This window comes from Podarcis raffonei, chromosome 13 (genome assembly GCF_027172205.1).
Source record: "Podarcis raffonei isolate rPodRaf1 chromosome 13, rPodRaf1.pri, whole genome shotgun sequence".
In the NCBI taxonomy this organism is placed as follows: Eukaryota; Metazoa; Chordata; class Lepidosauria; order Squamata; family Lacertidae; genus Podarcis; species Podarcis raffonei.
In genome coordinates, this window is record NC_070614.1 from 31,095,145 (window position 1) to 31,120,885 (window position 25,741).

General features: G+C 39.2%; 5 protein-coding genes across 5 annotated transcripts; all 5 read right to left on the reverse strand.

Moving 5' to 3' along the window:
- Nucleotides 1-278: 278 nt before the first annotated feature.
- Nucleotides 279-1,208, reverse strand: LOC128398679 (olfactory receptor 2D3-like). Its single transcript, XM_053359930.1, has one exon. It carries the CDS (start codon nt 1,206-1,208, stop codon nt 279-281), a length of 930 nt encoding a protein of 309 aa, XP_053215905.1.
- Nucleotides 1,209-5,299: 4,091 nt separating this feature from the next.
- LOC128398680 (olfactory receptor 5V1-like) lies at nt 5,300-6,226 on the reverse strand. The gene has a single exon (XM_053359931.1). It carries the CDS (start codon nt 6,224-6,226, stop codon nt 5,300-5,302), a length of 927 nt encoding a protein of 308 aa, XP_053215906.1.
- Nucleotides 6,227-11,637: 5,411 nt separating this feature from the next.
- Nucleotides 11,638-12,564, reverse strand: LOC128400302 (olfactory receptor 5V1-like). Its single transcript, XM_053362455.1, has one exon. The coding sequence runs from the start codon at nt 12,562-12,564 to the stop codon at nt 11,638-11,640; it is 927 nt and encodes a 308-aa protein (XP_053218430.1).
- Nucleotides 12,565-17,742: 5,178 nt separating this feature from the next.
- On the reverse strand, nt 17,743-18,678 carry LOC128398681 (olfactory receptor 5V1-like). The gene has a single exon (XM_053359932.1). The coding sequence runs from the start codon at nt 18,676-18,678 to the stop codon at nt 17,743-17,745; it is 936 nt and encodes a 311-aa protein (XP_053215907.1).
- Nucleotides 18,679-23,346: 4,668 nt separating this feature from the next.
- Nucleotides 23,347-24,282, reverse strand: LOC128398683 (olfactory receptor 5V1-like). The gene has a single exon (XM_053359933.1). It carries the CDS (start codon nt 24,280-24,282, stop codon nt 23,347-23,349), a length of 936 nt encoding a protein of 311 aa, XP_053215908.1.
- Nucleotides 24,283-25,741: the final 1,459 nt, after the last annotated feature.

A 25,741-nucleotide genomic window follows, 5' to 3' on the forward strand; every position in this document is an offset into this window, starting at 1 on the left:
TGTTGTTTAAGAATGAATCAACTGCTTCAACATCTCTGGGGTCTCTGTAAAAGTTCCTGCTCCATAGATGGTGGTCAGCAAGTGTTTTATCTGGAGATGCTGCCACTGAGCATTTATAGGTAATCTATATTTGTCTCTTAAGATGGAATATATATAAAATTCATCCTCTTTGTTTATCAGCTGGTCTAACGTTAATATACCCAAATTCATCCACCTCTTCCATACAACCATTTCCTTTCTGACTTTTAAAGACAGGAACCCCTTTCCAAAGGTGAGACTCAGCTTACTTTCCCCATCACTTTGAACAAGGCTCCTTTAACATCCTTGTTCCTCAGGCTGTAAATGACAGGGTTCAGCATTGGGGAGAAAAAAGCATAGAAAACAGAAGCTTTCTTCTCCTGGTCTGCAGCTCGTTCAGACCGGGGCTGCAAGTAAGTGAAGCTGATGGTGGTGTAGAACAATGTGACAACAGTGAGGTGGGTAGCACAAGTGGAGAAAGCTCGTTGCCGTCCCTCTGCTGAGTTTATGCTGAACACCACCCTGGCAATGTGGATGTAGGAGATTACTATAAAAGTGAACGGCAACATGAGCACAATGACACTCAGGGCAAAGATGAGGACTCTTACTGTATAGGTGTCCATGCAAACCAGCTGCAACACAGCAGGCTCCTCACAAAAGAAATGGTTGATTTCGTTGGGTCCACAGAAGGGGAAATTTAGGGTAATAATTGTCAGTGCTGCAGCATTGAAGAAGCCACCTAACCAACAGGCTCCTGCCATCTGGATACACACTTGCATCCTCATGATGGTTGGGTACCGCAGTGGTTGACATATGGCCACATAACGATCATATGCCATGACAGCCAGGATGAAGCACTCAGTCATCCCACAGAACAGCATCAGGATGAGTTGAGCCATGCATCTGTTGAAAGAGATATTATTGGTTCTGGAAGCCATATGGAATAGCATCTGGGGGAAAGTCACCTGTGTGCCGAATATATCTAAGAAAGAAAGGTTAGCAATGAAAAAGTACATTCCTGTATGAAGGCGGGAGTCAATCCAGATCAAGAAGATGATGAGGCTGTTGCCAAATAAAGTGATGAGATATATGACTAGGCACAGCGTCAATAGGATACGTTGCAATGTTGGATGACTGGTGAAGCCAAGAAGAATGAATTCCTTCACAGAGGTCGCATTCTGAATCCACATATCACCCAAAAGACTCCACCTGTAATGATAAGTGTATGTATAACTGGTGTACTGCTTGAAATGCCATATCACAAACAATCACTCGAACATGTTGATGCCACCTAGCTTCAATATGATGTGGTATTGTTCACTGCCCATTCAAGTTTGCCCTTTTTCTGTTCTGTTTGAGTCAGCTTGTGTGTTCTACCCATCTCAGTTATTTCTCCTTGTCACAACTGCTTTTTAAAAACAAAACACACATTTTGTATTCTGTATTTCACACATTGTATTACACCTCTGCTAATAGATATTGTCTTTAACATTATATTGTTCAATGTAGTAATTTAAAACATATAATTTATTAAGATGCAAACACCCATATGGGCATAATATCAAACAACTGAACTTAACCTTTTCTTTTTTTAAAAAAAAAATATTTATTAAATTTTCCAATTTTTTAAACAAACAAACAAAAACAGAACAAACAAAAACATTAAAAAAACATATAGTTCATAAAACGTACTTTTCCATACCAAATTTCTCAGACCTCCCCATACTTCTCCTCCTCGTATTCCAATTAAGATTATTTGTTCAGCAAATCCTTCATTTAAAGCATTACAGCTTATATTATTACCTTATTTTTCAAACCCTTTTTTCCCATCTATATTCCTTTATATCCTTACAGCTAGAAACCACTCAATTTCAATCCATCACCATTCAACATTCCTTAATTTTACAATATTTCTGTAAATAGTCCTTAAATTTTTTCCAATCTTCTTCTGCCGACTCTTCTCCCTGGTCACGGATTCTGCTCGTCATTTCTGCCAATCCCATACAGTCAATCAGTTTCATCTGCCATTCTTCCAGAGTGGGTAGATCTTGCGTCTTCCAATACTTTGCGATGAGTATTCTTGCTGCTGTTGTAGCATACATAAAGAAAATTCTGTCCTTCTTTAACACCAATTGGCCGACCATGCCCAAGAGAAAGGCCTCTGGTTTCTTCAAGAAGGTATATTTAAATACCTTTTTCAATTCATTATATATCATTTCCCAGAAAGCCTTAATCCTGGGGCACGTCCACCAAAGGTGAAAGAATGTACCTTCATTTTCCTTACATTTCCAACATTTATTATTGGGCAAATGATAGATTTTTGCAAGCTTGACTGGGGTCATGTATCACCTGAACTTAACCTTTTCTAACTACGTAATCAACAGATTTGCCTTAAAGTTCTATTCATTTTAACAGTAAGAGTCATAAATTTAAAATGAATAAGTATTCTTTTTACTGACATTGATTCATGAATTTTCACATCTCTCTCCCCCCCCTCCCCATGTTGTGGATAATTTCTTCACATCTGTTGGCAATCTTACTTTCTTAATGTCCAGATGTTTAAAGGAAAATTGGCATAACTTGCTTTTTAGAAATCTATCCTAGACCTTAGTAATCACAGCATCCTTTTCTAAGTATCTTATAATCTGTCCTGCATAAGATATGCACTGAAAATGTGGTTCTTGCTAACCCCTTTCCATTACTCACAAAGTGATAATCAACCTGCTCCTTCACATATTTCATAGGTATAGCAGGGAAACTGATGTTTATGCATTATAATGAGCCTCATATAACTGAAATTCTTAAGTCTAGTTTTAATCTGCTTTTATTTGTTTTTTTATTTGTTTTATGGTTCTCTTTTGTAGGCTATCTTGAAAATCTAGATTAATAAAATTATGTTTTTTAAAAAAGTCCAATTCATGCATAAAGAGGTTAAAACCATGGAGTAAGCTGTCATGCCGGGCTTAGCTCACCTTGCGAGAGACAAGGTAATCAAGGCGATATCTGAGCTGGTTGCTGCAACACAAACCTCATTGCTCTTACAGACCACTGTTGAGTTCCAAAACAAATAACATAGGAAATTTCACCACTATAACTAAGCCAAGTATTACTGCCTGTGCAATTCTTTCTGAATGCTGTACATGAATATCTCCTTTGGAGTTTGTAAGTAAATCATTCTTAACTTACCAAACGTGTGGTCTTTTTATGGTGAGGAAGAATGGAACCTTGGGAGAAACTTAGAATGATATATTTTAAAGATCTTATAGCCTATTTATCTGTCCTTTGCATGTTTTGTGATTTTTAATCCAGCTGGGATTCTCTCACCAAAGAGAACTTGCCCAGGAATGCTCTTTTATGCCTATCTTTTTCCTTGCCAACAATAGTTCTAAATTCTAAACCTGTTACCAATAATTTACCTGCTTTTTACATGAAACACATTCCAGCTGCAATCTGTTTCAGATGAGATAGATTGTTTAAAATGTAGAGCAGAAATGGAAGCAACAACGGTATATTCCCCAGGAATCTCTGGCTTTTAAAAAGTTTGGTGAGTGTGTGTGTGAAAAGTGGAGCAGAAAATAAGAAGTTGGTGGATGACTGGACCATCTAGCATCTTCACAGGATCAAAATGTTATTCACAAGGGTATATTTGATTGAAATATAAATCCATATCTGACTTAGCACAAACTCATCATTTCCCTGAAGCATTTGAAACAACACAACTCCCTTCAGTTCCAACCTTGTTAACTTTTTCATTCCCTAAGGACAATGAGCACAGAGATTCAATTAAGTTGAGTTTATTTCAAGGGTTTGTTTTCAGAGTATGCAAGGTAGAATCTGCCCCCAAGAGCCAGAAAGTGGGAAAGATAGCAGCACTAGGCTGGGTGAAGAAGCCCCATGCTGTGCAGGACTTTGTGATCTGGCTATCTTGACAATGATTTCTAGGTCAAGAGTTAGCTCTTCTTCTAAGGCTCTTCCATGCAACCTGTTTATTAAATAGTATTGTGATTTTCACAAAGCTTCTTGGAGATGCTATCTATTGGAGATGATTTCTGCTATCTGTTGCACATCCATTCTGATTTGTTTGCACAGCTTCACATCAAGCAATTGTTCTCCTACACTCCTCAGGGCATTTTCCTATCACTTTCCTTAACAGCAACAACCAAAATCCTATAAGACATGCTATGGCCTATAGATTCAACAGGAGAGTGGCTCATAGAACGAGGAGGGAAGTCTAGACCCCTTTGCTTTCCAAATACTTAGTGTAACTATTGAATCTGTTGCTGTGACTCAGGAACTGTAGCAGACTGCACTGACAGTTTACATAGGAAATCTAACCCACTGAGGGGATGTAACATTTATGTTTTATTTTGTTTTAAATATAGTGCAATACACCATGATAAACTTGTATACAGGGTATGCATCAGTCAGAGATTTCCCTCTAAACTAAATGCCAGCTTTAGAAAAGGAGTGCAGCAGGGAGGAAAGGGTTCAATTCCACCTCGCCATCTATTTCAGTCCTGATAATTTCCAGTTCCTTCCCATAGCTGAAGGTATTTGCACATCTAAAAACCTTGCATGCTAAATGCAAACATACATTTAATCCCATGTCCAGTTTGTCCTTAAATGACTCTTAACAAGACACATTCATTGAAAGTAAGTCCAGCAGCAGCTTCCAGTCATCAGTGGTGCCTAGTCATGTTGACTCTGTGGAACCTCCAGTTTCAGAGACGGTGTAACTCTGAATATCAGTTGCTGTAGGGAAGGGCTATTGGCTGTGTTTGAGCTTTCCACTCATCTTGTGACCCAATGTGGGAAACAGGATGCTTGATTTCTTAGTCTGATATAGCAGTGATCAGTAGACATTTATAGGATTGCATTGTAGCAGTCAATTTCAGTCAATTTTGTCAACAAGGAATGGTACATATTGACATAAGAAAACAGGTCAGAAACCAGCTGGTACTTTTCAGAAGCTGTGATTACTTTAATCCACAACAGACTCAATGTGTGTAGGTCGATAATCTGTGAATGTGTGTTAGAGCTATCTATCACCTATCTATATCTATTTATCATCTATCTCTGTCTGTCTATCTCTCTATCTATCTATCTATCTATCTATCTATCTATCTCTATCTATCTATCTAGCTATCATTTATCTATCATCTATCTATCATCTATCATCTATCATCTATCATTCATCTATCTATCTATCTATCTATCTATCTATCATCTATCTATCTATCTATCTATCTATCTATCATCTATCTATCTATTCTCCTCATATTTATGTATATCTAATAATGCTTCTCCAGGCATTCTTTACATCCTTGTTGCGTAAAGTGTATATGATAGGATTTAAGAGTGGTGTTAAGACACTGTATATCACTGGGATAAGCCTGGCCTGATTTGAGGAGTGACTGCTGTTTGAAGACAGGTAAGTGAAGATGGAGCTGCCATAGTACAAAAGGACTACAGTGAGGTGAGAGGAACAGGTGGAGAAAGCCTTTTGTCTCCCTTCAGAAGACCTTATTTTTAAGACAGTTGAAATGATGTAGGTATATGATAAAAGGATACAAAGTAATGGAGTCCAAGCTATAAAAAGGCCAATAGATAGCAAGAGGATTTGGTTAAGGGAAGTATCACCACATGATAGCTTCAGTAGTGGGGGGATATCACAGTAGAAAGCATCAAGGCAGTTCTTCCCACAAAACGGTAGTTGGAAAGCAAAAGTTGTATGCACAGCTGAGTTGAGGAAACCCCCAGTCCAGCAGGCCATGGCCAGTTGGAGACAAATTGTTTTGCCTATAATCAGTGTGTAGCGCAAAGGGTTGCATATGGCAACATAGCGGTCAAATGCCATCACTGCTAGAAGGAGGCACTCAGTGCCTACAAAGGAGAAGAAAAAATATACCTGGAGCACACAACCCACGTAGGAAATGTTGCTTCTCTCAGAGAGAAGGTGAGCCAACATCTGGGGTATCGTGGTGGTAGTGTAGCAAATGTCAAGAAAGGAGAGATTCCCAAGGAAGAAATACATGGGAGTTCTGAGCCTCTGATCCACCAATGTCATTACTACAATGAAGGTATTCCACAGAACAGTGAAAAGATAGATGATTAATAATGCACTGAAGGGAAAAATGCGTTCCTCCTGCAGAAGTTTAAAACCTAGGATGATGAACTCAGACAGGCCAGTTTCATTTTGTGCCTCCATACCTTGGCAAATAAACAATTGATTTTCTGTAGAGAAGAGGGAAATGAATTGTGATCATATTAATAAATAGTGTGACACTGGCATTATATTCAAAATAAAGTGCAGAAGATGACAGAGGTATGATTCTGATGGAACTTTCTTTGAGAAGAGATAATCCTTCTGTCTGCAGGATAACTCTGTGACATTTCCTGCAAAAGCACTGTGGGTTTTTCACTACCAGAAGAAATCCTAGCATACCATAATCAGCTCCCCCCTTTTTTTTAATTGAAATTTCCACACAAAAAACAAAAACAAAAAGCATACAATAAAGGAAAAATAAACAGACAAAAAGAAAAAAGAAAACACTCTTATTTATCAATTTTAACGTTAACGTTGTGTAAATAAGTGGACGATACTTAAAAATTGATCAGCTCTTATCCCTAAAGTACTAATATGGAAGGTGATCTATGCAGTGTGCTGTGAATCCAACTGATATTTTCAAATCCATATGGGTCCTTATCACCAAATACTAGCAAGAAGGCTGTCAATATGTCGTGTGTGATGGACATTTTTATGGTTAGAGGAGTAAGACTATTGAGTAATAACTGGCTGTTGCAAATATGGAATCATGCAATCGCTTTATTCTTTGCACATAATGAGCAGAAGTTTGAAAGGACTTTTCTTAAAGCATAACTTAAACTATACAAATCTATCTTACCTTGGGAACCCTGATCCAATATAATTTTCAGTATGATCTCCAGTTGTAATAGCCATGAAACATCCTCCATTAGATCATTCATGTTAGAAAACTGCATACACAGACCATTGCCAGCACATCTATGCTATCTGGTTCCAAAGCTCTAGCGCTGACACTAATTTTTGAAATGGGTTGTGAAGTTTCTTCTCTGTGAGACAGTGAAGGGGAGCAAATTTTGTTCCAGCAAAATCACTGAACTTTGTTTGGATTGTTCCTCATATCTCAGTGCAAGAACCACAAGAAACATTACAGGAGGTTGTTAGTACAGATTTGCGGCAGATGTCACCTGCCTTTCAACTTTCTTGGGCATCCTGTTAGAAGTCAAGCTGAAGAAACTCTTGATAAGATCTTGAATTTGTGTTGTCACCATAGTTCATACAACACAATGTTTTGAAGCTAATTGGAAGAAACATCTGAGGAATTTCAAGGAACGATATCCAATATCACAGTAGTGAGGGTCGTTGAAGCTCTCCACATCTGAAGTTCTCTTCCAGTTCCCAAGTCACTTCTTGAAGACTAAACCCAAAATAATAACATCACTGTGGCTGCTGATTCATCTCTTCTCTATCAACATCACCTAGTTTAAGAGGCTGCCATTCTTGATGGTGCCATTTTCTTTCTAATGTTCTATAAAACAAGAAAATGACAGATATATTATACATATGGATAAGCGACATATGGTCCAATGAACTATTTCATCAGGTTGTATAGAAAAGTATGCTTTTGTTGCCTGTGTGGTTTTTCAACCTAGAAGGATTTCAACCTAGAGTGATTTGTTAATTTCAGTGAAGCACTGTTGCTTATATAGGCACAAATATGAAGGAGGCCTTTGAGGATTTTCTACCCAAGAGAAATCCACCCTGTTTTCCAAAGAAAAAGCAGCAAATATTCTGATTGATTGTGAAAATTAATTGACATGCCTTGAAATAGAACAGAATAATCTTTTGATAAACGTACCTGATGATTAACATGAACTCAGCCTGCTTTGGCTGTGACTGAGGATAGATGAAGAAGAGTTTGGATTTGATATCCCGCTTTATCACTACCCGAAGGAGTCTCAAAGAGGCTAACATTCTCCTTTCCCTTCCTCCCCCACAACAAGCACTCTGTGAGGTGAGTGGGGCTGAGAGACTTCACAGAAGTATGACTAGCCCAAGGCCACCCAGCAGCTGCATGTGGAGGAGTGGAGACATGAACCCGGTTCACCAGATTACAAGTCTACCGCTCTTAACCACTACACCACACTGGCTCTCTAAAAAGGAAAATGAAACAACCATATAAAATCAAGGAATTGGAAGTAAAACTGGGTTTTTTATCAAATTATCCAGAAACAGTTTCATACTAGAATAAGAACACAATCCTAATTTTGTCTAGTCAGAAGAATGTCTGGTTGAAATCAATAGGGCTTATTCCCAGGTACGTGGGACTAGGTTTGCAGTCTTATTGAATTGACAACGTTTTTGTGATATTCCTGCTGCCACAGTGACCAAAACAGAGAGAAGAGAGGCCTTTGGTGGTGGTGGACACCTGGCTATTTATGATCCTCTCACCTTTCTCTCAGGGTTTTGTGACAGTCATCCTTTATTCATCAACATTATCCCCCCACTTCCCACAGACACATTTAAAAGGCTGGATAATATTTATCAGCTAAAGACCTGATTGAAGAGGAACATTTTTGACTGGCATCTAAAAATGTATAATGAAGGTGCCAGGTGAACATTCCTGGGGTCAGCATCTCACAAACAGGGAGTCACTACAGAAAAGACCTGTTCTTGTGTTGCCGCCCTCCAGGCTTCATGTGGAGGAGGCATGTGAAGAAGGGCCTCAGATGATAAATGCAGAGTCCAGGACAGTTTATATGGTGAGAGGCAGTTCTTGACGTATTGCAGTCCTGCGCCATTAAAGGCTTTATAGTCAAAAGCAGCACATTAAATTGGACCCAGAAACTATTTGACAGCCATTGCAGTCGAGCCAGGTGTCAGGCTTAAGGGAATTGGCTTCCTCCCCTATAAATAAGAAGATCAAACGAAAGGAACGTCTTACCAGTTAGATTTTTTAATAATCACAGTAAGAGAGAAAAAGAACACAACTCCCTAGAAATGGTGGTGCTCCCAATTAAGGCTCACTCCCTCACCCTCCATCCCTATTAATCTACATCACTCCTATGTCTTGTAATCCGATTTTGTACCCTCTGCACTTTCTGTTCTAACACTTTCTGAGCTCTCTGTATCTTTGGGGAAGGGAGGGCTGAATGCTGTCCAGAGACTAAATCTGTTAACCATCTCTCTTCCACTGCTTCTTCTGCTGGCTGTCCCCCATCCAGTATTTCCCACCTTCTGCCTTCTGAACTATGCCCCTCTGCAAACCACTGTTCCAAATATGTACTATCCACCTGCTCCTGCGAAGATTCAGGATCAGGGAGAGGAGATGTCTCCCACCATTCTTCCTCGGTGCAGCCCTCCTCAGCACGGTCCCTGACACCAGGATTGGTGCAATATGCCCCAACTGTCTTGTCCTGGTGAGCAACCTGGCCTCTGAATTCTGCACCAGTTGAAGCTACTAAATTGTCTTCAAAGACAGCCATACATATAATGTGTTGCAGTAATCCAACCTAGAGGATACCAAAGTATGGGCAACAGAATTCAGGCTACCCCTGTTCAGATAGGGTCATAGCTGGGCCACCAGCCGAAGCTGATGGAAGATGCTCCATGCCACTGAGGCCACCTGAGCCTCAAGTGATAGCAGAGGATCTAGGAGTACCCCCAAACTACATACCTGCTCCTTCAGAGGGCGTGTACAACTTGCTTAGAATTGGCTGAGCTAAAAAAAAAAGAATTAAAAGAATTGGCTAAGCTTTTCTTCTTTTTTAGTGTTCTATCTGAAATAATTGCTATAGGTAGTAGTATATTTATCATTTGAGTTCATTGAAATGATGAATGAATGCAAAACACTCGATCCTTGAAAGAGTAGCAAGTTAAAGCAATACTATAGACCAGGGATAGGAAATTTCATATCTGGTGACTCAAGCACACACAACCTAATGATGACAAACAGCTGGTAGTTTATTTCTTTATTGACAAAGCATAGTAGCTCCTGAGGTGCACTAAACACATACACACACACACACATTTCTGGTGGGTAGGCAGCTGGCACCCCTTCCCAGGCTTGTGCTCTGAGCTGGACTGCTGGAGTGATGTGTGGCCACACACAAAAGCAAACCTTAGTACACGTATCTAACAGTGCAAGTGCAAGCACCCTGTGACTTCACCTACATGGAAGTTGTCGCTATGCTTGCCTGTTCAAATCCTTCCTGTTCCTGGAAGACAGAAGGACTGCCCTGCCTGGAGCTCCTCTCCATGAGCATTGGTTCATCTGATGCTGGGAGAGGAGCGCTGGACCGGGCCACATTAGGGGTTGCCTGTCAGGGGCAACTGCTTCATGCCCCCTCAAAAATCTGCACCCAGGGTCTATCAGAACATTCCTCAGGGTGTAGTCCCATATAACACTTCCACCCACATCCGTAGATGTGAGCACGCGTTAGCCGAGTAAGCGTGAAGCAAGATTGTGCCTGATAAGTAGCATCAAGTCTTTATTTACAGCAAAGAAAACAAAACATCATGATCAGCGGTGAGCTGCGTCTTCTCACACAGACACTTCTCTCAGAAGAGAGTCAGAGAACAAAGGGCAGAAGCTTCTCAGACTGACTTCCATTCCCATACACACAACAGTATAGAAAAGTAAACATAGGATCATATGATCCAGCAATGGGAGAATGAAAATACTAACAGGGCCATGGCCCCACTGGCAACCCACCCCCACTACACTCCTGGTTCCTTATAAATCTTGGTTTCCAGACCCTTGATCTGCACACGTTCCAAGTTTACATTCTATTTCAGAGGGCATACTTGTCCCTAGGGACATGGGTGGCGCTGTGGTATAAACCACTGAGCCTCTGTGCTTGCTGATCAGAAGCTTGTGGTTCGAATCCCCACAACAGGGCGAGATCCTGTTGTTCAGTTCCAGCTTCTGCCAACCTAGCAGTTCAAAAGCACATCAAAGTGCAAGTAGATCAATAGGTACCGCTCCGGCGGGTAAATACTGAAGGGTGGGAAAAGCTAAACATAGTATAAATAAATATATAAGGAAGACATCACAATAATATCACTGTTTTCCACACTGTTTCAGGAGACTGGGCCCACACAAGTGTCTGTCTAATATACATATACATATATAAAAATAATAATAAAAATGTCCAGTAGCTTATCTGAAGAAGTGTGCATGCACACAAAAGCTCATACCAATAATAAACTTGTTTGGTCTCCAAGGTGCTACGGGACATATATATATATATATATATATATATATATATATATATATATATATATATATATATATTTCTACTGCATCAGACCAACACGGCTACCTATCTGAATCGAGATACATATACATTACAGAGAAACATCAAAATCATTGGAATGGAGGAGAATACAGGTAAATTTGACAACTATTTATTTGATATTTGTCTTAAGAAATGTGCTAAGATAAAAAATTGTAAAGTACATTGAAAAGCTTGCGGCTGAAAAATAATATAAATGAATAATCAGTATCATATGAATTAAATCTCATTTCTGACTCTGTTAAGACACAGCTTGTAACGCTATGTTGTGTACAATAGTCACATCTTCCCCATTATGTTTAGCCAAGCTTTCTTCACATCCTTGTTGCGCAATGTATATATAATGGGATTCAACAAGGGAGTCAATATGCTATACATCAGTGGGATCAGCTTTGTATTTACCGATGACTCTGTGGGAACAGGTCTCAAATAGGTGAAGATGGCACTACCATAGTACAGAAGAACCACTGTTAGATGAGAAGAGCAGGTAGAGAAAGCCTTTTGCCTCCCTTCTGTTGATCGTATTTTCAAAACACTTGAAATTATGTACACATATGAGAGAAGGATACAGAACATTGGTGTCCAAGCTATGAACAACCCAATGGTTAACAAGAGCTTTTGGTTGAGGGAAATGTCCCCACATGACAATTTCAGCAATGGTGGAATGTCACAATAGAAAGCATCTAGGCGGTTGTCTCCACAGAAGGGTAACTGAAAGGCAAAATAGGTGTGTACGGCAGAGTTGAGAAAACCACCCGCCCAGGAGGCAGTAGCCAGCTGCAAGCAAACATTCCTTTTGATAATCAATGAATAGCGCAATGGGTTGCAGATAGCTACATAGCGGTCAAAAGCCATTACTGCCAAAAGAAGGCATTCAATGCCGACAAAGGAGAAGAAGAAAAACAGCTGGAGCACACAGCCTGTGTAGGAGATGGTGCTACTTTCTGTCAGAAGGAGATCCAACATTTGGGGGATGGTGGTAGTGATGTAGCAGATGTCAAGACAGGAGAGGTTTCCAAGGAAGAAATACATGGGAGTTCTGAGCCTCTGGTCCACTATGGCCATGGTGATGATGAAGGTATTCCACAGCACAGTGAATAAATAGATGATCAAGAATCCACTGAACAGCAAGAAGTGTACCTCTTGCAGATTTTTAAAGCCAAGGATGATGAATTCTGAAAGCTCTGATTGGTTTTTTGCCTCCATATCTGATTCCAAGAGACTGGCATTCAGAGGCATACTGCTTTAAACAGTGGAAGGAGAACATAGCTTTTTAGGCTAGGAGAATCTGATAGTCTTTGTCTAAAACCCTTTTAAAATTATTCAAGGGTCCCTTACCACTCTATAATGATAAGATTCTACATTTAAGTAGCTGACAATCACTGTCTTTTGTGACAATGGATTCCGTGGTTTACCTTTGAAGGAGTACTAGCATTTGTCTGTTCTACACCTTGTAGCTTTCAGCTTCATCGCATGTCTCCACACAGTTCTTCTATAAAACAAACATAACATAACATAACATAACATAACATAACATAACATAACATAACATAACATAACATAACATAACATAAAACAAACAAAACATAACAAACATAAATCATAACCTTATTGAAAATAACAGTTATTTACTTTGTAAAACGACTTCCTCGTTTCCCCTTAGTTGAATTTCATTGCATATCCTTATAACGGTTTTCCAAATCCCAATTTTAATACCCTTTAAATTAAACATTAACATCTTTAAATCTTCTCCTTCTTGTATTAAACATATTATTTTATCAGTTAACATAGATACAATCCTAAGCCCTTTAAGTATCTGGACGCTATTTCCAGTTATTTTAACTTAACAAATTTAACTAAATAATCATTAAATTTCTCCCATTCTTCCTGATGTTCCTCCTCCTTCTGGTCGCGGACTCTTCCGGTTAGATCGGCTAGCTCCATACAATCCATCGTCTTCATCTGCCATTCTTCTACTGCTGGTAATTCTTGAGTTTTCCACTTTTTAGCTAACAAAATACGAGCCGCAGTTGTGGCATACAAAAATAGATTAACATCTTTCTTGGGCAATTCCGAACCTGTTATTCCAAGAAGAAAGGCCTCTGGTTTCTTTATAAATGTATATTTCAACATTTTTTTCAATTCATTATAAATCTTTTCCCAGATGTCTTTCACCTTGGAGCAGGTCCACCACATATGAAAGAATGTTCCTTCCTTTTCTTTACATTTCCAACATGCTCACTTCCTCTTTTTTTCCAGGCTTGAGTTCAGTTCACCACAACTTTGCATCTGCTTGCATTTTAAAAAAATAATAATCCACATGAAAATTCAGAATTGTTTACATGCATATTTCTCCTACTTTATGCATTTCTGAAGCAACATTCCCTAATACAATGCATTTGCATAAGCTGTTTTCATTAATACACACATTTCTATGCACATTTTCTCCAATATACTGTAAGTGCAACTAAATTCAGTTGAACTGTTGGCTCCGAATGAGTTCTCATTCACTTACATGCAGATGAAAATTCATAGTATGTTAGAGGTCAGTAGAGAGTCATTCTATATTTGACTATATCACAACTGGTGCCCCATACCTTTATTCATTTTGATTGCATTTCTTCAATACAAACTAATGATGTGTCCCACTAAATTTTGTTCTCCCATCCATAACACTTTCATTTCCTTACCTGTGAGATGAGCCTTCTCCCTGTTGGTAGCATTCTGTGTGGGTTGCTTGTGGATTTCACAGTTTCCTTTCATATATAGGCAATAATGCCTTTGGGGATTTCTGCCCCAAGTGCATTTCCACCAAGGCAAGACTGCCAGAAGTTTTTCAAAGACCTTTAGCTAGTCAATTGCATCTTAACTAAATCATACAGAAATGTCATATATGTTTCAAATAAAACATTCTTGAATTGTATAGCCACAATTGTACCTAATGTTGCATTACTTTGTAAGGAATACTTGATGTTTGTGTTCATTGTATGTTCCTCTATAAGATTATAAACATGCTCGCACGTGCACACACACACACACACACACACACAAATGCATTTACAAAGAGAAAAGAAGCAGCTCATTTTCTTGAGAGAACTCTCTGTGTTAACAATAAATCAAGAACAATGCTGACCTCAATCAAAATATGGGAAGACCTTGAAGGATAAGCCTCTGGGGCAATTGACAAAGGATTGGGAGGCTCCAGAAATGTAACACTTATGTCTAGGGAGACAGGGATTCCTTGAGGTGGTCCTTCCACTCCAAGTTTGACTCTGCTCAAGTGTCAGCCACTTGCCCCAAACATGGGAGTGAGAATGAATATACGCCCAATGCTTCAGCCAAGGCCTACCTACATATGGAATGAACAAAATTGTGGCCAATTTTTAAATCCCATAATGTTGTCCTGTGCAGTTTTTATACCCATCTTACACTAGGCCTTTTTTCCCTGCAGGTGGAGGTCACTGCAATAGGGTGCCAGAAGGATGAATTCGGATGGAGCAGTTTCATTACTGACATTCATTTTATTAGCTTCACACACAAAAAAATCTATGGACAGAGGGGGGATATGTATTGTTTGAGGTGTTTGTATGTTGGAGAAACTTACCCAAGAAAGGAAGAAGTATTTTTATTTTACTCTTGCATTGTAGTTTCGACTTATTTCTTTTTTAAAAAAACTATATATTAATGTTGCAACCTGTCAGGAGTCTGGTTGGATGGCCTACAGGGTCCTTCCTAATTCTGGATTACAAATTATTAGTATTACTAAACAGATTCCACTTACTCTTTCATTTATCTGTACGTATATAATAATGTAAGCTTTGGGGTGAGGGGAGTTGGATTGCATGGCCTCTGGGGTGCTTTTCAACACTTGATCCCATGAGCACACAGGCTGAGTACAGGTAGCAATATGACTTAAAGATTCTGATAGCCAAGCTCACGACTCCTTCATCAGATCTCCAGGGAGACAGCAAGCACCCTGAGATCTTGTTAGTCTTCAGACACGAAAGCTCCAAGATGCTCTGACTCAACCTGCTGTCACCCCACTAATCATTCTTTTCACCTGAATTAATTTCATAAACCTTAGAGTGGCATGGGGTTAATATCTATGCATCTCTGGAGGTCCTGTGCCATGAAGGTTAGGGTTAGTTCCTATAGCAGGTTAACACCGTCTTTTAAAAAGTGATATTTGCCTGATCATTTCAAAGATAAACAGTTTATTTCTTGTCCAAATTGTAAGTAGTGATGGGTGAATCTGTCAGTTTTGGTTTCTCTCAGTTTCTCCCATGCCCCCCATTTCAATTCAATTATTCAGATTTCCACATTATATTAAAGTCTTCTTCTTTTCATCCTCATGAATATTCCTCAGTATTTTATTGTAAATGTTCCCAAATATACACTTTTTAATGAATTTTAGGCACAAACACCACAACCCAGTAAATGCATACATTATTTGGCAGTGGAGCTGTGTTACAAAATTTTGAAAAGTATGCATTATCAAGGTTAACTGTGTTTCAGTTCTCACATTTTCCCCCATAGTAGCAGAAAAAAACAAATGCTCATGTGAAACTACGAGGTATTTGATGTCAGTTTGGGTCTCCATGATACCCAGCTTGATGAAGCTTTCTCTTTCTCATACTCTGGTTGATCTCAGCCTGCAGTAATGCAAGTTGCAACAAATTGCTGTGAATCTTGTTTCCTGAAGCAAAACACCAACTACTTTACTTTTTAAAGAAAAGAAATGTGCAGGGCCCCCCCATCCAGAACAAGACTAGGGGTCTGGTGTGCAGGCTTTATGCTTTTCACAAGTGGACCACAGACAACACTAGTTTCTGAAAGATATCAAGTGATGCTAAAAATGGCATTTAAAAATTGCAGTTAACATCTTATATAGTTGAAGCATAACACAAGGACAGGAAACTGTGGCCCTCAGATGTAATGTGGACTCCAACTCCCTCCAGCCCCAGGCAATGTGGCTAATGGTCAAGTGTAATGGGATCTATACTCAAGCAACATCTGAAAGACCAGAGGTTTCTCAAAAAGAACATATTTTTAATGAAATCAGTGTCTCTTTATGTAACCACTTAAGAACTGCTTTTTTTAAAGACCATATCAGTACCATACCAATAATGTAAGCTCATGATTGTATCGGACAAATTAAAACTCTGAGTACAGGCAGCTCCCTGTTTCCATATGCACAATATTAACAACCTAAATAGTCACTTTGGTGCTACTAATGCAGCGGTTCAACTTCACTGTGGAGGTACACTCTGTTGTTTCTTGAAACAGATGCCAACAAGTGTAATGATGGAAATGCATTATTTTATTGGTTATGATAACAGAAAAGAAAAAGACAATATACAATAATAATTACATTACAGATTAAGAAGAGCAAAACAAAAGCAACCAACATAGTGTGTGTGTGTGTGTGTGTGTGTGTGTGTGTGTGTGTGTAGCAGATGGGGCTCATCAACCTGGGAAGGTAGTCCTTTCAAAACTGGAATTTTTATTCTTTGCCTACATTTCTATTCGTACTTGACTACCCTAACTGATTTCAATAGGCTTTCCCCAAGCATGACCAAATTTGGATCCAGCTCTCTAATTTTAAATTGATGTTCAAGTGGTATATTTGGAAACAGTTGTATTTCATCAAAAATGACACATACTGGTGGTATAGAAATAGAATTGCTGATGGCTTATATTTCACGTATTTTCACCACAGATTTAATCCTTTCAGGAAAAATAAAAGGTTAATACAGATACTGTGGCAACATCTTCCAATTAAGCAGATTTTCCATTGCAATGTTTTGGAATGATATGAAATAGTGCTGTGCAAAAGAAAGAAAGAAAGAAAGAAAGAAAGAAAGAAAGAAAGAAAGAATGAATTCTCCATCAATTAGAAAGAAAAAGTATTTGACTTTTTTTTAAAGGCAGAGAAAAATTCAGTGAAATACAAATATCCAGATATGCAGGTTTTCTGATGTGCTTACTTTACTTTTGAAACAGTTGAAGAGGGTATTTGAATTTTGAATTCTATGTACACGCTACAGAGCATTTTACTATTGGTCTGCACCCTTCATCCTTACAAAGTGCCAGGAATACCCACCATGAGGTAAAGCCTCAAGCTGAAATGATGAACAAATTTTCAGGTGCCCTGAATATGAAACAGAAAAAATGTAACCATCTTTTTTTTGGGGGGGGAGGGTTCAATAAATTGGAGGAAAGATTTTGGCATACTACTAAACTGAATATTTGGAACACCCCACAGGCTTTAAAACAAAATCTCAAATCTCAAGCCCTAGCTATAGTGTTCCAAGCCCCCACATTCAATTTCCCAGCACTGCTTACTACACAATAAATCCAAGGATTTATTGACATCAGTCTATTTCAGGACAACATTTTCTTCATCATTCTCTTCTGTAATGCCCCCTTCACATCTTTGTTCCTGAGGGTGTAAATCAGTGGGTTCAACAAAGGGGAGAGAATGTTATTAAAGAGGGCAATCATTCTATCCTTGTTCAGTGAGTAGCTGGAGAAGGGTCTGACATATGTAAAAAGACAGCTGCCATAAAAAAGCAAGACAACAGTGAGATGAGAAGCACAAGTTGAAAAGGCTTTCCTCATCCCATCTGAAGAACGCATTTTCAGAACCCTCAAGATGATGTGACTATAGGAAAGGAGGACACACATGCCTGGTCCAAAGCCCATTACGGGACTAGTAGCCAGCATGGCAATAATACTGCTTGAGATGTCCCCACAGGAGATAGCTACAAGAGGAGGGATGTCACAGTAGAAGTAGTTGATCTTATTCATACCACAAAGGGGCAGGCGGAATGTGATAAGGGTGTGAATGGTGGTGTTGAGTGAACTTGTGAACCAAGAAGCTGACACCAGTTGGGCACACAGTTTGTAATTCATGACCACATTATAGCGGAGAGGATTGCAGATGGCAACGTAACGATCATAAGCCATGGCAGCCAACAGAAGGGTCTCAGTACCAATGAATAAGATGAAGAAAAAGAGTTGCACCTTGCATCTTTCATATGAGATGGCATTTCTTCCTGAAATCAGGTGCACAATTATCTGTGGAATAGTGGTTGTAGTCTGGCAGATGTCCAGGAGGGACAGGTTACAGAGGAAGAAATACATGGGAGTTTGAAGGCTTGGTTCTATGGAAACAAAAGTGATGATGAGAATATTGCCCATCAGTGTGAAGAGATAGGTGATGATGAGAAATCCAGAAAGCAGGAAACACCATTCATAACGGTTTGAAAATGTCAGAAGGATGAATTCAGATGGGACAGTTTCATTATTGACATCCATTTTATTAACGTCGTAAAATTATTTTTATCTATAGACAGAGAAAAAATACTTTATTGGGGGGGTTGGGGGGGATAATTAAACAAACAAAGGAAGAAACATTTAAAACTTATGCTTCCTCCAATGGATTTACATCAGCCATACATAACTTAAGGCTCCTCTCTGAGTATTTCCAAATTGGGCACAACATTAAATCCTCTATAAGATATCAATCTCTTAGATAATTATGATCATGATGATGTCACCCATCTGACTGGTTTTCCCCAGTCACAACAAAATATTAAAAGCACAATAAAAAATCAGATATTGAAAAATTCCATATGTGTCTTCTAAAAGTCACATAGTTGCTTATTTTGTTGACATGTGATGGGAGGATGTTCCCTAGGACAGGCAAAACTACTGAACAGGTTTGATGGTGCAAGCTTAGTTCTGATCATGTCAGACTTGTTTTTCCTTTCCTTTTTAAATGCTCAGCAAGCTTGAAGATACTATCAGATTTGTAGACCACTTAACAGAGAATATCATAGTAGTGTACAATGTACTATAAAGGTAAAGGTACCCCTGCCCGTACGGGCCAGTCTTGCCAGACTCTAGGGTTGTGCGCTCATCTCACTCTATAGGCCGGGAGCCAGCGCTGTCCGCAGACACTTCTGGGTCACGTGGCCAGCGTGACAAGCTGCATCTGGCGAGCCAGCGCAGCACACGGAACGCCGTTTACCTTCCCGCTGGTAAGCGGTCCCTATTTATCTACTTGCACCCGGGGGTGCTTTCGAACTGCTAGGTTGGCAGGCGCTGGGACCGAACGACGGGAGCGCACCCCGCCGTGGGGATTCGAACCGCCAACCATGCGATCGGCAAGTCCGGCGCTGAGGTTTTACCCACAGCGCCACCCGTGTCCCCCCACAATGTACTATAGAACACAGTAAAAGGGTGGAGGGTTGTTATATAATTCACCATGGTCAGATAGATAAATAGATAGATGGATGATAGACGATAATAGATGATACATGATAGATAGATAGATAGATGATAGATGATAGATAGATAGATAGATAGATAGATGATAGATAGATAGATGATAGATAGATGATACATGATAGATAGATAGATAGATAGATAGATGATAGATAGATAGATAGATAGATAGATAGATAGATAGATAGATGATAGATAGATGATACATGATAGATAGATAGATAGATAGATAGATAGATAGATGATATAGATATAGATAGATGATAGATAGATAGATAGATAGATGATTGATAGATAGATAGATAGATGATAGATAGATAGATAGATAGATAGATAGATGATAGATGATAGATGATATAGATATAGATAGATGATAGATAGATGATAGATAGATAGATAGATGATAGATAGATAGATGATAGATAGATAGATAGATAGATAGATATAGATATAGATAGATGATAGATGATAGATAGATAGATAGATAGATAGATAGATAGATAGATAGATGATAGATATATGATAGATAGATAGAGGATATAGATGATAGTCACACTTCAGGGAATGATGAAGCAAACATGAATATTTTAAACTATCATTAACCATTGCTTGATACTGATTGTCATGGAATACTACAAAGCAGTTGCTCCAAAACTAAAGGCCTTCCTGGAAGCAAATAGGAGATTAAGATACCACCAGGAGAGTCAAAATGCACCAGCTCTCATTTTTTATGAACAGTAAATCTGAGTGGGGGGGATGTATCCATGCCAATTCTGTACAACTGAACAATTCATGAAGTTTAAAGCTATCCATGACTATAATGACTATCTTTCTTCCTCTGCTGTCAGAGTCAATGTGTGCCGTTGAATGCCAGTTGATGGGGATCACAAGTTGGGAGAATGCTGTTGCACTCAGCTTCTGCTTGGGGGGTGCCCTTAGGTATCTGGCTGGTCACTGTGAGAACTGGATACTAGACTACAATGGTGCTGTGCTCTGATTTGGCATGGCTCTTCTTAGGTTCAATTTATCTTTAGAAAAGACGGTCTGAAATACGTTTAGTATCACCTTGGCATTAAACATCATATTTGCATTGAGAGGCATTTACATAAGACTAAGTTACCTGCAAGGCTTACCAATTATAATCCTCTAAACTGTGTTTAAATCTTGGATTCCCAGATGGTGAGGGGGCGTTCTTACTGAATATTTTCTCTGTGTTGCAGTTCATGGCAGTAAGTCAAAGATTGCAAACTGTACTATTATCTTTCAGTGTTTGCTTTTATATATCCACAAGCATTCTAGTTGGGCCTCCCCAGTGTGGCGGCATGTATATAAGTGTCTGGAGGTGGAGAACCAAAGGGAGTGTAGAAGAAACAGAACAAAACAGGAAACTAGTCCCACTGGTATAAGTTTCATGATTCACATTATTTGGACATTTTTCACTGGAAACAAAGTTGATACAGTGGTACCTTGGGTTACATATGCTTCAGGTTACATACGCTTCAGGTTACAGACTCCACTAACCCAGAAATAGTGCTTCAGGTTAAGAACTTTGCTTCAGGATGAGAACAGAAATTGTTCTCCGGTGGTGCGGCAGCAGCAGGAGGCCCCATTAGCTAAAGTGGTGCTTCAGGTTAAGAATAGTTTCAGGTTAAGTACGGACCTCCAGAATGAATTAAGTACTTAACCCGAGGTACCACTGTAAAGGTACTGTGAGGACACTTAGAAAATTTGAAGAGTTTGGGGCCATTTTCCCCTGTGAGATTCCCACCCATCTTCAGGTTAAGAGTCTTACAGAGCTTACAAATGTATTCACCTCAGATTAAACAGAGGAAAACAAAAGCATATTTGTGGATGAAGCAGATGGGGCTCATCAACCTGGGATGGTAGTCCTTATAGGAGAAGGAAAACTCTTATCCTAAGACACTAACTTGGGGGATTTCTTCAGGAGAATAAAAGGTTAAGGAGTAAACCCTACACAAAGCCAGACTGGATTCCCTAAGGCAATTCGGTGGTGCCTTGCATGCCTCCTTCTGGCAACTCCTGCAGCCAGGCTGGTGCCAAATGTTTCACTCTGCTTTACTTTGGACCACATCAGTGAGGTCGATGGCCTGGAGTCATGTCATCTGGGCAGCCCAGGACCTCCATACACACTGCCCTGGCTTGCACCCCAAGGAGGTTACTTCGGTGCCACTAACGCAGCAGTTTGACTTCACCCCCTAAGGCACACTCCATAGTCTCTCAAGACAGATGGATGCCAACAATGTTCTATTCCATAATATGATGCATCAAAATGAAGTCTAGGGGAAAAAATTGTGTAGCTGAATTGATCTTACAACTGTGCCAGAATGTCACAAATTCCAACTATTTATGAATAAATTGCTTTTTGCTCCCCCTGTCTTATCAAATGAGTAACAAACAACAGCGTGCTTTCAAATGTTTAATTGGAAGATGTTGCCACAGTATCTGTATTAACCTTTTATTTTTCCTGAAAGGATTAAATCTTTGGAGAAAATACATGATATATAAGTCATCAGCAATTCTATCTCCATACTTCCAGTATGCGTCATTTTTGACGAAATACAACTGTTTCCAAATATACCACTTGAACATCAATTTAAAATTATAGAGCTGGATCCAAATTTGGTCATTCTTGGGGGAAGCCTATTGAAATCAGTGGGACTTAGGTTAGTCAAGTAGGAATAGAAATGTAGGCAAGGAATAAGAATTCCAGGTTTGAAAGGTTACACACAGAATTCATCTAATTTGTTCTTTCTAAAACATTATCACTACATATATCTGGATAATGATGATGATTAAAATTATTTAGCTTTCTATCTTGCGATTCCTCTCAAAGGAATTCAGAGCAGGAAACAACAAGCGATAAAACAAAACAAAACAAAACAATTTTTTTTTAAAAAAATCCCAATATACATCTTGACTTAAAAGGCTTCCAGAAAGATGTTGTTTGGTTGGTGCCAAAAAAAACCAAGACAGACTATGTCTATCTAAAGCAGACACTTTTAGAAAGTAAGGTGAACGGGGGGGGGGGGGATCAAGTATGTAATAATAAGCCCTGGTATACTACAATATTTAAGCCAATAATAACAGTATCATAATATCATAAGTCAGAGAAAAGTGTTGGAGATTTTCCATTATTATATTTTTGGAATGATATGAAATAGTGCTGTGCAAAAGAAAGAAAGAAAGAAAGAAAGAAAGAAAGAGTATTTGACATTTTTTTTAAAGGACAGAGAAAAATTCAGTGAAATACAAATATCCAGATATGCATGATTTCTGATGTGCTTACTTTACTTTTGAAACAGTTGAAGAGGGTATTTGAATTTTGAGTCCTATGTACAGTCTACGGAGCATTTTACCACTGGTCTGCACCCTTCATCCTTGCAACGTGCCAGGAGTACCCACCGTGAGGTAAAGCCTCAAGCTGAAATTATGAACAAATTTTCAGGTGCCCTGTATATGGAACAGAAAAAATGTAACCATCTTTCTCTTTTTGGGGGAAGGGTGGGGAGGAAAGATTTTGGCATACTATTAAACGGAATATTTGTAACAACACTTAGGCTTTAAACAAAAACTGAAATCTCAAGCCCTAGCTATAGTGTTCCAAGCCCCCACATTCAATTTCCCAGCACTGCTTACTAGACAATAAATCCAAGGATTTATTGACATCAGTCTATTTCAGGACAACATTTTCTTCATCATTCTCTTCTGTAATGCCCCCTTCACATCTTTGTTCCTGAGGGTGTAAATCAGTGGGTTCAACAAAGGGGAGAGAATGTTATTAAAGAGGGCAATCATTCTATCCTTGTTCAGTGAGTAGCTGGAGAAGGGTCTGATATATTGAAAGATAGAGCCACCATAGAAGAGCAGGACAACAGTGAGATGAGAAGCACAAGTTGAAAAGGCTTTCCTCCTCCCATCTGAAGAACGCATTTTCAGAACCCTCAAGATGATGTGACTATAGGAAAGGAGGACACACATGCCTGGTCCAAAGCCCACTATGGGACTAGTAGCCAGCAGGGCAATAGTACTGCTAGAGATGTCCCCACAGGAGATAGCTACAAGAGGAGGGATGTCACAGTAGAAGTAGTTGATCTTATTCATACCACAAAGGGGCAGGCGGAATGTGATAAGGGTGTGAATGGTGGTGTTGAGTGAACTTGTGAACCAAGAAGCTGACACCAGTTGGGCACAGAGTCTGTAATTCATGACCACATTATAGCGGAGAGGATTGCAGATGGCAACGTAACGATCATAAGCCATGGCAGCCAACAGAAGGGTCTCAGTACCAATGAATAAGATGAAGAAAGAGAGTTGCACCTTGCATCTTTCATATGAGATGGCATTTCTTCCTGAAATCAGGTGCACAATTATCTGTGGAATAGTGGTTGTAGTCTGGCAGATGTCCAGGAGGGATAGGTTAAAGAGGAAAAAGTACATGGGAGTTTGAAGGCTTGGTTCTATGGAGACAAGAGTGATGATGAGAATATTCCCTATCAGTGTGAAAAGGTAAGTGATGATGAGAAATCCAGAAAGGAGGAAACACCATTCATAACGGTTTGAAAATGTCAGAAGGATGAATTCAGATGGGACAGTTTCATTACTGACATCCATTTTATTAGCGTCGTAAAATGATTTTTATCTATAGAAAGAGAAAAAATAATTTATTAGGTTTTTGGGGAGCTGGGGTAATTAAATGAACAAAGAGAGAAACATTTAAAACTCATGCTTGTTCCAATGGATTTACATCAGCCATACATAACTTAAGGCTCCTCTCTGAGTATTTCCAATTTGGGCACAACATTAAATCCTCTATAAGATATCACTCTCTTATATAAAGATAATGATGATTAACTTGTCACCCATGTGACTGGGTTGCTGCAGACACTCTGGGCGGCTGCCAACAAAATATTAAAAGCACAATAAAAAATCAGATATTGAAAAATTCCATATGTGTCTTCTAAAAGTCACATAGTTGTTTATTTTCTTGACATCTGATGGGAGGATGTTTTCTAGGACAGGCAACACTACTGAACAGGCTTGATGGTGCAAGCTTAGTTCTGATCATGTCAGACTTGTTTTTCCTTTCCTTTTTAAATGCTCAGCAAGCTTGGAGATGCTATCAGATTTATAGACCAATTAACAGAGAATATCACAGCAGTGTACAATGTACTATAAAACACAGTAAAGGGAGGGCCGGTTGTTATGTAATTCAAAATGGCCAGATAGATAGATAGATGATAGATAGATACATAGATAGATGATAGATAGCCACACTTCAGGGAATGATGAAGCAAACATGAATATTTTAAACAATCTCTGAACATTGCTTGTTACTGATTGCCAGGGCATCCCACAAAGCAGGTGATCCAAAACTAAATGCCTTCCTGCAAACAAATAGGAGATTAAGACACCACCACGAGTGCACCCCGCAATGACTATGGTGACAGCACAGAAAAATAAAGACTCAAAATGCACCAGCTCTCATTTTTTATGAACAGTAAATCTGAGTGGGGGGGATATATCCATGCCAGTTCTGTACAACTGAACAATTCATGAAGTTTAAAGCTATCCATGACTATAATGACTATCTTTCTTCCTCTGCTGTCAGAGTCAATGTGTGCCGTTGAATGCCAGTTGATGGGGATCACAAGTTGGGAGAATGCTGTTGCACTCAGCTTCTGCTTGGGGGCTGCCCTTAGGTATCTGGCTGGTCACTGTGAGAACTGGATACTAGACTACAATTGTGCTGTACTCTGATTTGACATGGCTCTTCTTACACTCCATTTATCCTTAGAAAAGACAGTCTGAAATAAGTTTAGTATCACCTTGGCATTAAACATCAAATTTGCATTGAGAGGCATTTATATAAGACTGAGTTACCTGCAAGACTTACCAATTGTAATCCTTTAAACTGTGTCTAAATCATGGATACCCAAATGGGGAGGGGGAGTTCTTACTGAATATTTTCTCTGTGTTGCAGTTCATGGATGTAAGTCAAAGATTGCAAACTGTCCTATTATCTTTCAGTGTGTGCTTTTATATATTTACAAGCATTCTAGTTGGCCCTCCC

What these genes read in the sequence shown, in the direction of transcription:
- LOC128398679 (XM_053359930.1), bottom strand. Translation starts at nt 1,208, where the DNA reads ATGTGGATTCAGAATGCGACCTCTGTGAAGGAATTCATTCTTCTTGGC.
- LOC128398680 (XM_053359931.1), bottom strand. Translation starts at nt 6,226, where the DNA reads ATGGAGGCACAAAATGAAACTGGCCTGTCTGAGTTCATCATCCTAGGT.
- LOC128400302 (XM_053362455.1), bottom strand. Translation starts at nt 12,564, where the DNA reads ATGGAGGCAAAAAACCAATCAGAGCTTTCAGAATTCATCATCCTTGGC.
- LOC128398681 (XM_053359932.1), bottom strand. Translation starts at nt 18,678, where the DNA reads ATGGATGTCAATAATGAAACTGTCCCATCTGAATTCATCCTTCTGACA.
- LOC128398683 (XM_053359933.1), bottom strand. Translation starts at nt 24,282, where the DNA reads ATGGATGTCAGTAATGAAACTGTCCCATCTGAATTCATCCTTCTGACA.